The 16,727-nt window shown below is 47.3% G+C and overlaps 1 protein-coding gene across 2 annotated transcripts in view; it reads left to right on the forward strand.

Moving 5' to 3' along the window:
- The first annotated feature begins 11,232 nt into the window (after window positions 1–11,232).
- Window positions 11,233–16,727, forward strand: part of WWC3 (WWC family member 3) — a 130,646-nt gene continuing 125,151 nt past the window's right edge. For both annotated transcript variants that reach the window (XM_017509917.2, XM_017509919.2), the window contains exon 1: window positions 11,233–11,525. In XM_017509917.2, the coding sequence (XP_017365406.1) occupies window positions 11,245–11,525 (281 nt within the window). In that variant the 5' untranslated portion in view covers window positions 11,233–11,244. The remainder of the gene's footprint in view (window positions 11,526–16,727) is intronic.

The following is a 16,727-nucleotide window of genomic DNA, read 5'->3' on the forward strand; positions in this document are numbered from 1 at the left end:
AAAAAAAAAAAAAAAAAAATTCTATTTTAAGTCTAGCAAATAATAGCAACCCCTTTTAAGGAGCCTTTGGAAAACACTCGATCCTATTTACAAATTTAAACACCTTCATGCATTTTAAAATATAGTTAAAACTTGTAGCAGACTGCACTCAATTCCCTTCTTAATTACTTCAGTTGTCTCAATGAAAAATACCTTCCCAAGTCTACGAATAACTCTTTTAAATGTGATGAATTAAATTTCCATGGCAAAACTTAAGTTCTCTTAAAATGTTCCAACACTGTATACGATTTAGTTTTCATGAGCCTCAAGACAGTGACAAGAAAAAAAAAATAGTTTTCAACTAAGATCACAAATTTACTCAGTTATACATTTTACAGTGATTTCCAAAGCTTAGAAATTCTTTTAAACTTTATGAATGTATGGAACGTCAAATATGCACAGATTCTTTCTGCACCCCAAATATAAATCCTATAGTTTTGATTCTCTTAAGAGTCTCTGTACGTTCCCTAAATCCTCCTGGAGCTGAAAGATTCACCCTCCTACAGCTGATTGTTACCATCCTAGTAACTGAGTCTCTGTACACACCCAAGATTTAGGTTGGACCCTAACTAAATTATTGTCAATGACCCTAATGGGGTACTTGAACCCCACTCACAATTGCTATGCCCATGATGCCATAATTTACGGGAGGTGCTCTCAAGGCCCCTGACCCTTAGTTTTAAGTCGTACACATTATTGATTTTTCTACATACACATGGACATTTGTAGGCTGACAGCATAGATCACTTGAGATTTTGTATTTATCTGGTTCTTAAGATGTGTATTTTTCCCTCCAGCTCTGAAGACCTTTGCACTTAAAAGAATCCTAAGATAGATAGATAAATGCCCTTTCTATTTGCTAATGAAGGCTTTTGGAATCCACGGAATCTTTCTAGAGGCTTTAATCAGATTTGGGTTTTGGGGCAGGATTTTCTTGTAGGTGGTGGTATTTTTCTTCCCTAAAGGCACATCGTGTCTGGCATCTCTCTTTTTGTGACATCAACAGGAAGATACCTTTTTATGAATGCTCCAAATATTATTCAATTTTGGATACCTCAAATGGCTTTGCCCGAGTCACGAGCACCGATTTTGAGGTCATTTATTGACAAGAAGGTGTGATGTTGGTGATTAACAAGATAGTTCTTTATTCATTTAACAAATATATCTTGATAACCTGCTCTTTGCGGATAGACAGTGGAGAATGAAACATGGCTCTTTTCCTCCTGTTGCTTCTTGCCTAGGATTTCTCAACCTTGATGCTATTAATGTTTTAGGCTGGTAAGTCTTTGTTGTCCAGTGCCTTGAATGAGGTTTAGCAGCCTACAATCAGCGTCCTCTACCCACTAGATGCCAGCAGCACCACCTCGCCTCTTCCCTCTCCACAGTCTTGACAATAAAAAATGTCTCAGATATTGCCAAATGTCTCTGGGAGGTAAAGTCACCACATTTAGAACCACTGTTCTAGTCGAATAAGGGAGAAGAGATATTAACAAGTAAACACAAATACAAATTCAGTAGGGGCTATTGGCTCATGCCTGTAATCGCAGCACTTTGGGAGGCCAAGGCAGGCGGATCACCTGAGGTCAGGAGTTCGAGACCAGCCAGGCCAACGTGGTGAAACCCCATCTCTACTAAAAATACAAAAATTAGCTGGGCGTGGTGGCAAGCGCCTATAATTGCAGCTACTTAGGAGGCTGAGGTGGAATAATTGCTTGAACCCAGGAGGTGGAGGTTGCAGTGAGCCGAGATTTCGCCATTGCATTTCAGCCCAGGCAACAGAGTAACAACTCTGTCTCAAAAAAAAAAAAAAAAAGAGAGAGAGAGAGAGAAAGAGACATGATGTGCTACTATGAGAAATCCCGGTGTCTTAGTCCATTCTGTCTGCTATAATAAAGTGCCATAGACTGGATCTGGCCATCTTTCTTTTTGCAATGTTAGCAGCCAGTGATGCTCAAAGCCGAGATCTAGTCAATCCTTGTAAGTTCTTCTATTTGTTCATTCTAACTCTAATTTCATTACTCCTTTAGGATTATCTTTAATGCTTCTATAAAGAGCCACTTTGCTCATCGACACGTTGGATAGCCAGGGATCCAAGGTAAATCTGGACTTTGAGCCACTCATGGCCAATGTTGGCATTTCTGGTTTGCTTCTGGTCTATGCTGGATATGAGCTGCTACAGTTTATGGCTTGTACTTAAGAGGTCCCGCATGTCATGTCTGGGGATCCTGGGTTTGATGGGATTTCTGGGGGCTATCATGACAGGCTTCCGTTTCCTGTGATTTCCCTGCACTGATTGGGACCCCCTGAACAGAATGCTATAGACTCTGTTCCCTACTGAAGCAGCAGCAGGAGCCTGGGGGCAAATCTCAGGCATGTTAGTTTCCTAGCGCCACTGTAACAAAGGACCGAAAACTGGGTGGCTTAAACCAACACAAACTTATTCTCTCACAGTTCTGGAGGCCAGAAGTCTGGACAAGGTGTGAGGAAGGGACACTCTCTTTCTCTCTGAAGACAACAGGGTACAATCTGTTCCATGCTTCTCTCCCAGCTTCTGGTGCTTGCCAGAAATCCTTGGCATTCATTGGCTTGTGGCTGCATTATTCCAATCTCTGCCTCCATTTTTATGTGACTCTGGTGTCTGCGTCCCTTCTGCCCTCCCTTATGATATGACACCAGTCATATTCAATTAAAGGCCCACCCTACTCCAGTATCACTTCATCTTAACCGCATCTACAAAGACCCGATTTCCAACTAAAGCCACATCCACATGTACCCAGGGCTAGGACCTCAGCATATCCTTTTGTTGGGTGGGGGAGCACAATTCAATCCCCAGGACCAGAGAACCAAGAGAGTCAAGAGCAGTGGAGGTTCTTCCTGCCAACAGGGTCATGCTGACCTTGGGGCGGTAACTGTGCTGGCAGAGGAGGCTTGGGCAGCAAGTAGTTTGATTTGCAGGGACAGAGCCTCTTTCCCCAAAACAGTCTCCTCTGCTGTCACTGAAAATTGTTGTCTCTTTGGAATTTTCAAAGCGCACCTGACTAGAAGTCAAAGGAATGGACAGAGCCCAGTTCAAGGACTGCCGCCTGTGCAATTGTACAGGGTCTGGTGCTCCAAAGGGCCCGTGCTTATTTTAGTGGCCTATTGTTACCATCTTGAAATTCTTGAGATTTTTTTTTTGGAACAAGGGGTCCTGCATTTTCATTTTGCACTGCAGAATGTAGAGCACAAACTATGTACCTGTCCCTGGGTTGGGACATCAGGCAGGGGAGATGCATAGGAAGCTAAGGCAAAAGTCGAGCTCTGTTACAGTGTGGTTGGCCTGCAGCTGGCTTCTTGTCCATTTCTACTTCTGGGCCAGGGAAGTCGGACTGTACATTCCCGTGCAAGCCTAAAGCTGAGTCACAAACAGATCCAGGCTCTTCAATGTGCTTATCATGTAGAGCAAGTGTGAAAGTGGCTTGTGATTACACTTTGCTCAGGGATTGGCATAGGGCTTGGCACCTCTTAAATGATAAATAAACCCCTCTTGATTATGAGGTGAAGTAAGGCAAATACTACCCAGATGGCTGTGTGATTCAATATTGTAAAGTCAGGTTTTTTTAGATGCCTATACCCCCACACCATCCTTTTCCATGGGGTGTAATATGATGCTTTTCAAACTAACAGCCCTGGGGTGGGCATTTCAATGAGCTCCCCTGTGATGCTGTCACTGCTGGTCCATGAGCCATGCTGTGAGCAGAAAGAGTCCTAGAAACAGGCCAGGTGCAGTGGCTCACACCTGGAATCCCAGCACATTGGGAGGCCAAGGCGGGCAGATCACTTGAGTCCAGGAGTTTGAAACCAGCCCAGACAACATAGTGAGACCCCATTTCTACAAAAAGTTAAAGTATTAGCAGAGCATGGTGGCTTGTGTCTGTGGTCCCAGTTACTCAAGAAGCTGAGAGGGGAGGGTTGCTTGAGCCCGGGAGGTTAAGGCTGCAGTGAACCATGTTCGTGTCACTGCACTCCAGCCTAGGTGACAAAGTGAGACACTGTCTGAAAAAAGAAGAGAGAAAAAGAAAGAAAGAGTCACAGAAACAAAAAAACAACTAGTTATAAAGTCAGGAGGTGGAATGGTTATTTCATGTGTCAACTTGATTGGGCCACTGGGCCATGGGGTGCCCAGATATTTGGTCAGACATTACTCTGTGTGTGTGTGTGTGAAGGTATTTGTGGACGACATTACATTTGAATTGTAGACTGAGGGAATTAGATTGCCTTCCCAGTTTGGATGGGCCTTGCCTAATCAGTTGAAGGCCTGGCTAGAACACAAAGGCTGAGTAAGAGGGTGCTCCTGCTGTGTGACTGCTTGAGCTGGAATGTTGGGCTTTTCCTGCGTCTGGACTCAAACTGAAACACTGGCTCTTTTTGGATCTCAAGCCTGCTGACTTTCAGACTGAAACTGACACCATCAGCTCTCCTGGTTTTCAGGCTATCAGACTGGGGCTGGAACTGTGCCATCATCAGCTCTCCAGCTTGCCAACTACAGATCCTGGGATTTGTCAGCTTCCATAAGTTCATGAGCCAATTCTTTATGATAACTCTCTCTCTCTCTCTCTCTCTCTCTGTGTGTGTGTGTGTGTGTGAGAGAGAGAGAGAGAGACAGAAAGTTTATATATATATATATATATATATATATATATATAAACACACATACACATATATATGTATTCTATTAGATCTATTTTTCTGTACAGCCCTGATGAATACAGGAGATCAGATGGGATAGCTGGGCTTCAGTCTTAGGGCTGATGCATTTTCGCACTGGCCAGGTCATACTGGGCTACTTGCTTATATTCGCTGAGCCTCGTTTTCCCACTATAAAGTCTAGGCAGTATAAATGTTCTCATAAATTACACAGTTGAGTCCAGGAATTTGAGACAAGCCTGGGCAACATAGTGAGACTCCTTTTCTACAAAAAAGGTGTGGTGGTGCATGGTTGTAGTCCCAGCTACTCAGGAGACTGAGGTGGGAGAATCATTTGAGCCTGGGAGTTGAGTTGGAGGCTGCGGAGAGCTGTGATCACACCACTGCACTCCAGCCTGGGTAACAGAGCAAGGCCCAGTCTCAAAAAAATAATAAAGATAAATTATACATATCTTATAGGGTTTCTTGACCTGAGCACTGGTGTCATTTGGGGTAGATCATTCTCTGTGGTGCTGGGCACTGCAGGATGTGTGCCAATATCTCTGGCCTTACCCACTAGATGCCAGGAGCACCACTCTCCCAGTTGTGCCAAGCAAACATGTCTCCAGGCATTGCCAAATGTCCCCTGGGGGACACTGTCATCCCCTAGTTGAGTTGCTGATATATAACAATCATGTTGGGCGTGTTGCTTCAGGATCCAGTAAGGTTACCTGTGTCCAGAAATGGTTCCATTCATGCTACAAGAGAGGCTAATTTTAATGCTAGTGTTACCAAATGAAAAACAAAGATTGCTCATTTGTGAGTGAGATAAATTTTCCTTCTTGTCTCTGCAAGCCCGAGACTTCTGAGCTGCTCTGCCTGGCTCATAAAGCAGAGGTCTGCAGTTTTAAGGATCTGTTTTTCCAAATACACAGGGGACCAGAGTCCTAATCCTGAATAAGAAAGAAATCAGCCAGGAGGAAGCATCTTGCAGTGTGCTGGCTCACGGCCGCTGCCTCTTCCTAAAATTATGGTGTGCTTGGAATACATTTTGAATTGGCCCCTTCACATTTTGTTGAACAGAACCCATGGGAAGGGAAAGAAAATAAGTAAAAGTGTAAGGTTGGAAGAGGAGACCTGGAGAGGAAGGAAGTGAGTGACTCCAAGTTTTCTAAGTTTGGGAGAGAAATTGGTCTACATTTTTAAAACATCCAAGTTGTAATCACCCAGGCACAAATGCAGTGTTCCTAAAGCATGACAGCCATTTACTGATTCCAAGGATGATGATGTTTTGTGATGCGCCCCCAGACACAGGGGAACGAAGCACTGAAATGAACCAAATGCAGAATGGCTGGTTTATCCACACAGCTGACGCTTTGGGAATACCCTGCATGTCTTTGGAGTGGAAAATTAGGACATGAGAAAAACCTAAACTTTCAAACTGGACGCATCTACACAAATCAAGGAAGTCCCAGTTGAGAAAAGTGCTCCCTGTCCACACACAAAATCTAAACAGTGACTTTTTTGAATGAGTCAAATAAGTGTCTAAAATTTATGTCTTTACATAAAGCCATGAAATAAAACACCAAGAAATAACCTCACCCTGTCCCTATTCCAACTCCTGAGCATGGGGAGAGGTCCCCTTAGGGATCTTTGCAACTCACCCTTCCTTTGATGCCCCTAAACCAGCAAGACAGGAATGAACAAGAACAACATCTTTTAATCTCCTCCAGTGCTTGTGGATTTGCATTATTTAAATATATGAGAAACACCCATAATTGAGTAATTATTCCAGCATTTAAAGAATGCCAAACAATGAACCATTTCTTCTTCAGACCTAATCCAGCCCATTTCCGTTTTCCTCTTAGCACAATGTGTAGAATTACCCAACTTGCCGCTTCCTAGAACACTTGATTGTTTATACAAGGTAGGCAAGCCTTCTCTGGCGATATTTATTTTTCTCATTTTACACTTGGTGATTGTACCCTTCACAGATTTTCCTTTTCTAGATGTTTATTAACTACTGAATGCGTATAGATCCCATTTTGTACTTTCCTTTTTACAAATAAAGCTTATCCTTTAGGGGAGGGCTAAGGAGAGAAGGCAGAATCTAATAGTAAACATCTTCAGACTCTGTCGTTGTTGGAGTTACTCCTTAACCATCATTTTAAGGAAAGTATTCTGCGAGTTAGAGACCAGTGCATTTTAACAGCTTCAGAAAGGGGATTTCCCAGAGGGTCTGGGAGGAGAACAAAAGCATTTGCATCTCTTTCCCCAGAGCCTAAGTGGATTTTTCCTGAACCGCTTTTCCATGTGAAGTCTTGGTGGGAGGATGGAGCACTACAATGTTCATGCTTTTGCTGTTGGCAGGGCTGTGGTTTTAATGTGGAGGAAATAAAGAATGTAGAATTGTGCATTCAGTTAGGACTCAAGACTCCTTCACCCTGAAGTGTTTTGTGTGTGCATGTGATTTTTAGTCCAATATGGAAAGCCCTGCTTGACTCTAAGAAAGGCCTTATTCTCTCTAACAATTCACACACACACACACACACACACACACACACACACACAGAGAGAGAGAGACCGAGAGACAGAGAGACAGAGAGAGAGAGAGAGAGAGAGAGAGAGAGAGAGAGAATTTCCCGATTTATGGCAAAGCTGGGAAGTCAAGAGTCCCTTCATCCCCCCTACCAACTTCTCTTCCTTCCCATCTCCATTCACAAGTCTTTAGGGACGATCAGCAGACGCCTGGGGCTAACATTGCACACAAGTGGAGAAAGACTAATGCTGTAATAAAGAGGTCTTGGTCACCCTAAGTGCTGGCCTCTTCCTCTCTGGTTCAGCCCCTTTTAGGAAGAGAAATGCAATAGCCTCACTTCTATTCTCTCAGGCAGAGAGTGTCCAGTGGCAGTGGGTGGGCATGTGGATTAAGCTTTCTCAGTGAGGGTCTCCAATCTTTCTTTGTCATGCCATGTCACACTCCTTTGGCCTCTATTAATGTGCAACTGACAGCAGGAATGCCTCTAGATGTTATGGTGATTAAATGAGCTCCTATTTGCTAAGTGCTTAGATGACAGTAAGTCTGCAGGAGCCTATCTTAGGTCAGGCTCTTTAGAAAGGGTGCCTGAGATGGGGGTTCTTGAGTGAGCAGCTGGTTGGAGCCATGCTTACCTGGGTAAGGGAGTTGGGACCGGGCAGGGCAGGAGCTGGCAGAGCTGTGATTTCGGGAGAAGTCCAGCCTCAGCCTGATCCCATGGGGAGCTTTGAGGTGTCAAGGGCCTTCGAGTTTGTCCCACCAAGGCAAGGAAACTGCATGGTCAGCTCCTGGGGGTGGGTGTAACCTCTCAGACATCTCTGTTAGTGAAGGATCATCCTCACAATCCTCCACAAGAAGGGAGCCTGCAGTTCTACAAGTAAACAATTTCATGACAGCAGCTCCATGTGCCAAGGGGCAAGAGCTCAGAACTTGGGAATCTGAACACCTGAGCCTCAGTTTCCTCATCTGAGCCATATTTCTTTGGTCTCACAAAGCCTCCCATGAGTCCCCAAATTGAGGCTGGCACTCTGGCTTCATTTGTGGACAAGTCACTATTGTAAGGGCCTATTTCTGTGTTTAGTCCCTGAGGGAGTGCAGGCTGGAGCACAGACTATCCTCTTCTCTGCAGCATCCCCACACCCAGCACAGTGTCTGCGCATGGGAGGTCCACACATATTTGCTGCCTGCCTGAATGGTTAGAGCTCTTTCACCTTGAGCGAAGACTCCTGGGCACTGGCCTCTTTGAGCTCCTAATTGGATGCAGCTTCCCCTACCCCTTGTTCTACTTGATGCTTTTTTCATCTTGCCTTTTCTTCTGAGTCCTTCGATGTGTGGTGTATGTGTTCTCTTTCCACCGTCTCTCTGCAGAAGTCGGTTTCACTCCAATATGCTCCATCCCCATTCAAAGTACCTTCGAGTGATAGATTTATGTCCAGATTTGTGAGATTCTAAAAGGGCCAGGGAGGGTGGAAATGAAGCTTCAGAACGGCCCTGTTGGGTGGTAAGGCAAGAAGGCAGTGGCAGCCCCATTGGCGAGAAACCATGCCAACTGGAAGGGAAGATGTCAGAGCAGGGACACTCAGCACTTGGGCATTCCCTGGCACATGCGACATCACAAAGTATTTGCTTTTTTTATGGTCCCCTCTTTCCCCTGAACACGTAATAATTGTGCATGTTTAACTAAAAGGACTCTTGGGGTGGAATTTCTGACATAGAACATTCAGTTAGGGGTAGATACTTGGGGAGCAAGAAAGTTTCTGTGTTGTAGCAGGAGGAGGGGGAGAAAAGACCTTCCTTGGATATTTTCTTGGACGTTGCTGTACCTTCACATTTTTTTGTTTTTTAGACAGGGTCTCTGTTCTGTTGCCCAGGCTGGAGTGCATTGATACAAACTCGGCTCACTGCAGCCTCGACCTCCCCAACTCAAGTGATCCTCCCAACTCAGTCTCCCAAAGTGTTGGGATTACAGGTGTGAGCCCTTCAGAACATGGCCGTTCTGAAGCTGCATTTCCACCCTCTCTGTGTTGGGATTACAGGTGTGAGTCACTGGACCCAGCCCCACATTCTTCTTCTTCTTTTTTTTGAGTCGGAGTCTGTTGCCCCTGCTCTGTTGCCCAGGCTGGAGTGAAGCGGCAATCTGGCTCACTGCAACCTCCGCCTCCCAGGTTCAAGCGATTCTCCTGCCTCAGCCTCCAGAGTAGCTGGGACTACAGGTGCGCGCCACCATGCCCGGCTAATTTTTGTATTTTTAGTAGAGACGGGGCTTCACCATGCTGGCCACGCTGGGCTGGAACTTATGACCTTGTGATCCGCCCGCCTCGGCCTCCCAAAGTGCTAGAATTACAGGCGTGAGCTACCGCGCCCGGCCCATTCTTTTTTAAAACAACATTTCCCCTCATAAAAGTGATAAAATGGTAACATTTTACAAAAAATTGGAAGACAGACAATGTTTAAAAATCCAGCCAAAGGAATGTGAACTCTTGTGAGCATTTCGGGACATTTTCCTCCAGTCTCTTCCCCTATGTATCTGGATTCTAATCAGGCTCTACCAGATATTTTTGTATCACTGTAACTCTTTAAAAATCTCCCGATACTGTTCTGAATTTCCTGGCATAACGTGCTGCGGCTGTGGAGACCCACAGCCGAAGTAGGTGGGGGGTTTAGAACAAGACACAGCCCTAACTCTGGAGCCTGAGCTCGAGCTCCAGCTGGGAGCCTGTGAAACATTAGTTGCCGTCTATGCTGAAAGCTTCAGGAGTCGGTCGGCTTCCTCCCTAGTAATGGTCTACTTGGGTCTCCGCTCAATCAGATCCCACAAATAGGATGAAGACTCAGGGAAGGTCAAGGAGCTCCCGCCTAATGTGGGGACCCAGGTCAGCCCTTTTGGGGCTGTCCTGGCGGGGACGCGAAGTGGCCACCTGCCCAGCTGCCCGCTTCTAGTGGCGTCCTCCCTGCGCCGCCCGAAAGGACCGGCCACGGGCTCCCGCAGCTCTTCAGCTACCTCGGCCCCGCCTTCAGGGGCTTTTCCCACCTTCGCAGGACCAGACCCGCTGTGTGGGAGACCCAGGGCGCAGCCACCCCGCAAGTGCGAAGAGGGTCTCCCCAGACAGCCAGAGTCCGGGAGCGGGTGAAGGGAGGGGACTGCCCGTTCTCTCGGGAATTGTTTGCGCCCGAGGAGTCACCCCAGGCAGGCCGCGCCCGCAGTCCGGGTCGGGCGTCGTCCTCCCCGCCCACCTTCCTCTCCGCCGGGGCTCGGGGGCGGACTGACGCGGCGGCGCCCATCCTGGCCCCCGTGCGGTTTCCCGAGGCCGGAGGAAGGTGGTGCAGCTGGAGGGAGAAAGGGAGGAGCGTGCGGAGAGGGAGGACGACAGAGTGGGGGGAGCAGGCGGAGGTGTGGGGGTGGGGTGGGGTCGAGGAGCAGAGCGCCGAGGAGGACCCCGAGGGAAACTGGGGGCGGAGCAGTCAGCGACTGGGAGCCGTGGAGGACGCGGGGCCAGGGGAGGCGGATCAGCGGGAGTGGGTGGAGAAGCAGAGGTGGCGGGAGGAGCAGAAGCCTCCGTGGGAGATTCGGGAGGAGCAGCCGGCAGGGGAGGAGCCGCCGGCAGGGTACGAGCCGCGGCGGCTGGGTGAGAACGGGGCGGGGCAGCCGGAGGCGGGGCCTGCTCACGCCCCGCCCCCTCCCGCCCGAGCCGCGCTGAGGAACGAAGATGGCCGGGCGCGCCGCGGGAACGGAGGGGCGGCCGGCAGCGGCGGCAGCGCCGGCTCCTGGGCTGTGACTTCGCGCGCGGCGGCCACCCGGGCTACCCGAACGGAGTGGGCGGCACGGGCAGCGGCTCGCAAGGGCGAGCGGGCGGGCGCCGGTGCACGGGCGCCGGGCGGAGGATGCGCCGGGAGCGGCGGGCGGCTCCCCGCGGCCGCCCCCGCGCCCCGGGCGCCGGGCCTTAGTACTGGCGGAGGAGGCGGCGCGCGCGGGGCGGCCGGGCGGCGGCGGGGCCCGCGCCGTCATGCCTTGGCTGAGCGGAGGTCGGCGGCGACGGCGGGGACAGCCGCGGGAGGCCCCGCGGGAGCCGCCGCCGTCCGCGCAGCCCCAGCGGGAACCGCCGCCGGCGGCGCCCCCTGCCGCGGTCCCCACGCCCCCCGCCCCCTCCGCGCCCCCGCCGCGGGTCCGGGAGAGCGCCCAGCTGCCGCTGCCCGCTGGCTGGGAGGAGGCGCGAGACTACGACGGCCGAGTCTTCTATATTGACCACAACACGCGCCAGACGTCGTGGATCGACCCCCGCGACCGGTAAGCGGGCCGGCTGGGGGCGCCAGACCCGGCGCGGGCGCTACGACCCGGGCCGCCGGCCGGCGCCACCGCGGATGCGCTGGGGACACGCCCCGCCCAGCGCGGGGCCGCCGAGAGCCCCTGGGCCCCGGCAGAGTTCGGAGCGCCTCCATCCCCGGGACCGGGGGACTCCCTGGAGTGCTCCGGTCCTGGCTAAGATCGAGGCGCCCCCATCCCTTGGGCCCAGGGAGAGGATCGGAGACACCAGGGGGCCCTCGGGGCTGGGTGAAGATCTTTGGTTCCCGGGGCCCGGGAGAGGATCCGCCCCCCAATACCCCGACTCCCAGAGCTCTGACCAAGAATGTAGGTGCCCCCGCTCCAGGCCTCGAGTCCTCTGAGCGCCGAGGCCAGCCACCTCCCGGTTCCCCGCTGCTGGGCGGACCCTCTGATTTGGTTCCCTCACGTCACCCGCTGTCCGGCGCCTGGGAACTGGGCGCCTGGAATTTCCTCTCCAAGGGCTGACAGATGGCCCTCTTTTCCTTTCTCTGTGGTAGCCTCGCCCATCCCAGTCCCGGGCGTCTGCTGCCCACTGCCCGGGCTCTGGCTCTGCAGGTGTCCCCAGACCCGCGGTGTCGAGATGAGCTGTCACCTTGGATCACAAACGTGTGCCCCAGCTTTGGGGTGCGGGTTCCTTGTGTGGGGGGCTCAGGCTGGTTTCCATCCAAAACCTAATGCCAGATGGGCCCTTGAGGGATTCCCAACCCTTTTGGAGTTGGAGAAGTCTGTTCCCAAACTCTTGGTTGCTCTTTAGCGCCTTGAAACTCGTGAGTTAAAACTCTGTTTGAAATAGCCTTCTGTACTGCAGCCAGAATGCAATATGATTAGTCCCATATGCTTTTGGAATAAACGAAAAACAAGAGTTGTATTTTAAGTTTCCTTTTTGTGCATGGGGTACAAAGCTGTCTTATTCACGTATAAAAACACAATCAAGTAAAAACTGATTCTTCTGAAAGCACTACCAGATCTCATTTAATTAATTTCATGTAATGAAGCTTTTCCTTAACTTTTTGCTTGATCGTCTACTGGTTTCGATTGTTCATCTGCTTTTACAGATGCGTATTTTGTGTGGAATTGGGAATTCTGTGGACACCAAGTGTTTCTACAGGTTTTCTGATGTCTTGCCCTTTCTAGAGCAACTCTCCTCCCAGGGCCTGAGTGCCAAAAAGGAAACACCACAGGCTTCCCAGTGATTTGAAGACTTGCAAAGGCCCAGTGTGGTGACATTGTGCCTACTTCCTCCTACCTGCACAGGGAAGGCAGCCCGCATGGCACTGGCGTTTGAAAATAAACTTTTGAGGAGAGAAGCTGCTGAATTGTTTGAAGATTTCTGAGTTCAAGCAGGGAAAAACAAAAGAAAGCAAAACAAAAAGGTCGTGGTTCCCTAACATTCTCACTGAATGTTGCAGACCTCTGGCCTATATCAATCCTAGTACAATTTTATGGGTTTAAAAGATGCTTACTTATTTTGAAAATCAGGTGAGATCATGTTATAATTTTAACCAAAGGCTAGAGCCCCAGCTGTTTGATCCAGCCTTGGATGGTTCTGGAATTGGTAGAACTGCTTGGAATGCAGTGCTGTTTTATACCGTATGTATGTTAAAAGCCTAAACAACTGGAAAATGAACCAATTAAAAATAGTGTTTTGCTTAGAAAAGGCTAAGGCTCACTTTCTGAGGGTAATATAAAACAGTTGTGGTTATATTGGAGTGGAGATTCATGCTGAAAGGTATCAGTGTGAGGATTTTTCTTTTAATGGTACAACCTGTGACAAACGTGAGCGGACCATACAGAAATCAGCTTGGAGAATCTTGTTTTCCATGTATTTCAGACGCATTTCCTATATTCCTTTTTTCCAGAAATCAATTTGTTACTGAATAACGTTTTTCACTTTTTTCAGACAATCACTTACGTTATAGGTTTTTAAAAAGTCTCCATTCTAATGCTAAAAGTGTCAATTGAGTGAACAAAAGTGGATATTTTACCTTTTTTTTGTAAAGTAAAAACATGTGTGTACTTTTATGAGATGTTTTTATAGTGAGTAAAAATTCAGCAGGGGACAGCTTGAACTTCAGCTCCCATAATACCTTGCCCGAAATATGTATGGAATGTTCAGCAAGCCACAAACATTTAAGTGGAGTCGGCTGAAGGCTGTAATAGTCATTCTTCTTCCTCTTTCAAAACAGAACCTGGCCGAGTTTTATAGGTGGCGGGTTATCCTTTAAAGTTGTAATTAACTTTTATTATATGGGAAGAACTGTATGTCAGAGGGCAGTATTTTCTCTATGAGCATCTGACAGTTAAAACCCTTTTTGAGTCGCATTTGAGTCACACAATTGGAAAATGGTATTCAAGAAATATGAGGACTTTCACCAAACAGATTCTACATAGAGATCCAACAGGAGAAAAGCAAATAAATAATAGCTTTTTATTCTTTTTAAGAAAATAGAATTATGGTGGAATAAATGAATGTAGTAGGTTAAGTGAAAATTGTTGTTGACTTTAAACATCATTTCATGTAAACTTTAGTAAAAACTGTATAGCATAAAATATGGTCCAACGATTGTAAACAAAATCTCAAGTTTTGTAGTAATTCCGTTCAGTGTTGTGTTTAACATTTGATATTGCCAGCTCAGAGCATGTAGGTGAAATTATTGGGACTCTGTTTTTAAAGTTACAACAAAGAAGCTACAAGCCTAAGGAGAAATCTTTACGGATGTGGCTACAGATATATATACATCTCAATATTTTAAAAAACTAATTTATTAGTTTGATTATAAGCCTACCCTTGGTTGGGCGTGGTGGCTCACGCCTGTAATCCCAGCACTCTCGGAGGCCGAGGTGGGAGGATCACTTGAGATCAGTTCAAGACCAGCCTGGCCAACATGGTGAAACCCCGTCTCTACTAAAAATACAAAAACTAGCCAGGTGTAGTGGTGTGCGCCTGTAGTCTCAGCTACTTGGGAGGCTGAGGCAGGAGAATGGCTTGAGCTTGGGAGGCAGAGGTTGCAGTGTGCTGAGATGCCTCTGCACTTCAGCCTGGGTGACAGGGTGAGACTCTGTTTCAAAAAACAAACAAAACCTACATGCGATTTAAATTATTTCTATAGATTGATACTGTGCATATAATTTTCATAGTTTACTGGGAATCACATCCTAAAACTTTGTTAAAAACTACAAAGTTAGGCCAGGCGTTCTGGTACATGCCTGTGGTCTTAGCACTTTGGGAGGCCCAGGTGGCAAGATTGCTTGAGTCCAGGAGTTCAAAACCAACCTTTGCAACATAGGGAGACTCTGTCTCTACAAACAAATAAAATAGTTACCTGGGTGGAGTAGCATGTGCCTATATTCCCGGCTACTCAGGAGGCTGAAGTGGGAGGATTGCTTGAGCTGGGGAAATCCAGGCTGCAGTGAGCCATGATCGTGCCACTGCACTCTAGCCTGGGCAACAGAGTGACACCTTGTCTCAAAAAACAAACAAAAAACCCACACTAAAAAAACAAACTACAAAGTTAACTTATTTCTATGGCTGGCAATTTTCTTGCATGAATCTTGTGTGGTTTACATTAGTGGCACACTAACATATTAATTGAATATATTAACTCAGAGTACCTTGACCACCTTATGAAAAGTTATTTACCATTTGGGCAGAAAATATGGGAAGAACATTTTTGCCTCCTTTGAAAAGATTCACTATCTCTGACAGTTGTGTTTACATGTGTGTCCTGCAGGGTTGTTTGGGAATTATCCTATAGATGGACTGAGTGGTTGAAACCTCATGTTCCATTTCCTGTAGCTCAAGTGGACTTGCACAGTACTGGAAATGCCAGCTGTGGGCAGTTTAAGTATAATGGACAATATCACATTTGAGATCAAAGTGTAAATAATCATGCGGATGGCGGAAGAGCAAGATCATGTCATGGCATAAGCTCTTGGGGACCCATTTGCTCACCAGATGGGATTTGACCTATGCTACATGGAAGAATTCTGTGGTATCTTAAAAGTCCTCTGAACGGGCTTTTGCTTTAAGGGGAAAACAATCCATGGCTCTGGAATTTGCTAGGTTGAATCCCCATTTAACAGCCAAATAACATCATTGCTACCTTCTTGGAACCTTTATTTAGTTATTCAGTATTAACTAATAGGAGGTTGACTATATTTATCCCACGGAGTCTATTTCTGGATTATATAAACTGTCCTGGTTGAGCTTTCTGATAAACAGGTAATGGTTTCTCCCTTTTTCTTTTTTTTTTTTAAAGGTTATAGATAGTGTTTGTATGAACATGGGGAGCATCTGTTTTTAAGGCTGTAAGGGCTCAGTCCCTGAAAGAAGTGTCTCTTGCTTCCATTAAGATCACCAACCCTCATTTTTTGGTCTAATATCTTTCTTTTCCTTTCCTTCCTTTTTTTTTGGAAAGAAAAGTGAGAGGAAAAGTAATAAAGTAATTCATTTCCAAAAATAGCTCCCAGATATTTGGAAATCTCCAAGTTTCCTTCTCTTTCCTTTCACTCTGATTTGGGAAGTGGAAATAACGCATATCACCATCTCTGGTTACGTTCTACTTCAGGAGCCCATGGGTCAGCGACATGTTCATGGTCATCTGGTGGGCCTACGGTAGGCTTCTTGACATCCGGCCCAGATCCTTTTGCTAATGGTGTCTGTCTTTCCCATAAATTTGATAAAGCGAATCTGATGGAATAAAAGCAAAGTTAAATTCCACTGAATTCAGTTATCCCCATTTAAATCTAATAAAGTGAAGCAATATTTATGGAGATTCTTGGCCTTCTCTATGCAGGGACAGTATGTGGAGACCAAGCTGGTCTGAGAGGTGGCAGGCAGACACATGAAATGAAGACAACAGTGGTTGCAAGGCATCCTAGGACTGATTCAATTTCTTGGATAATAATCACTTCCAAGAAAAGGAGGGCTCACTTGAGCCTGGGGTTGTCTTTGTCTTTGCACATCCTTCTCTGGGTGAGGGCTTCTAGTGATTTTCTGGCAGTAGAAAAGCAAGATCATCTATAGGGTGATCCACTCAGTCCATCTGTAGGATCATACCCACACAGCCCTGCAAAACGTACTTGTAAACACAACTGTCAAAGACATTGAATATTTACAAAGGAGGCAAAAATGTTCTTCCCATATTTTCTGTTCAATGGTAAATA

This window comes from Cebus imitator, unplaced genomic scaffold, assembly GCF_001604975.1.
Source record: "Cebus imitator isolate Cc_AM_T3 unplaced genomic scaffold, Cebus_imitator-1.0 Scaffold426, whole genome shotgun sequence".
In the NCBI taxonomy this organism is placed as follows: domain Eukaryota; kingdom Metazoa; phylum Chordata; class Mammalia; order Primates; family Cebidae; genus Cebus; species Cebus imitator.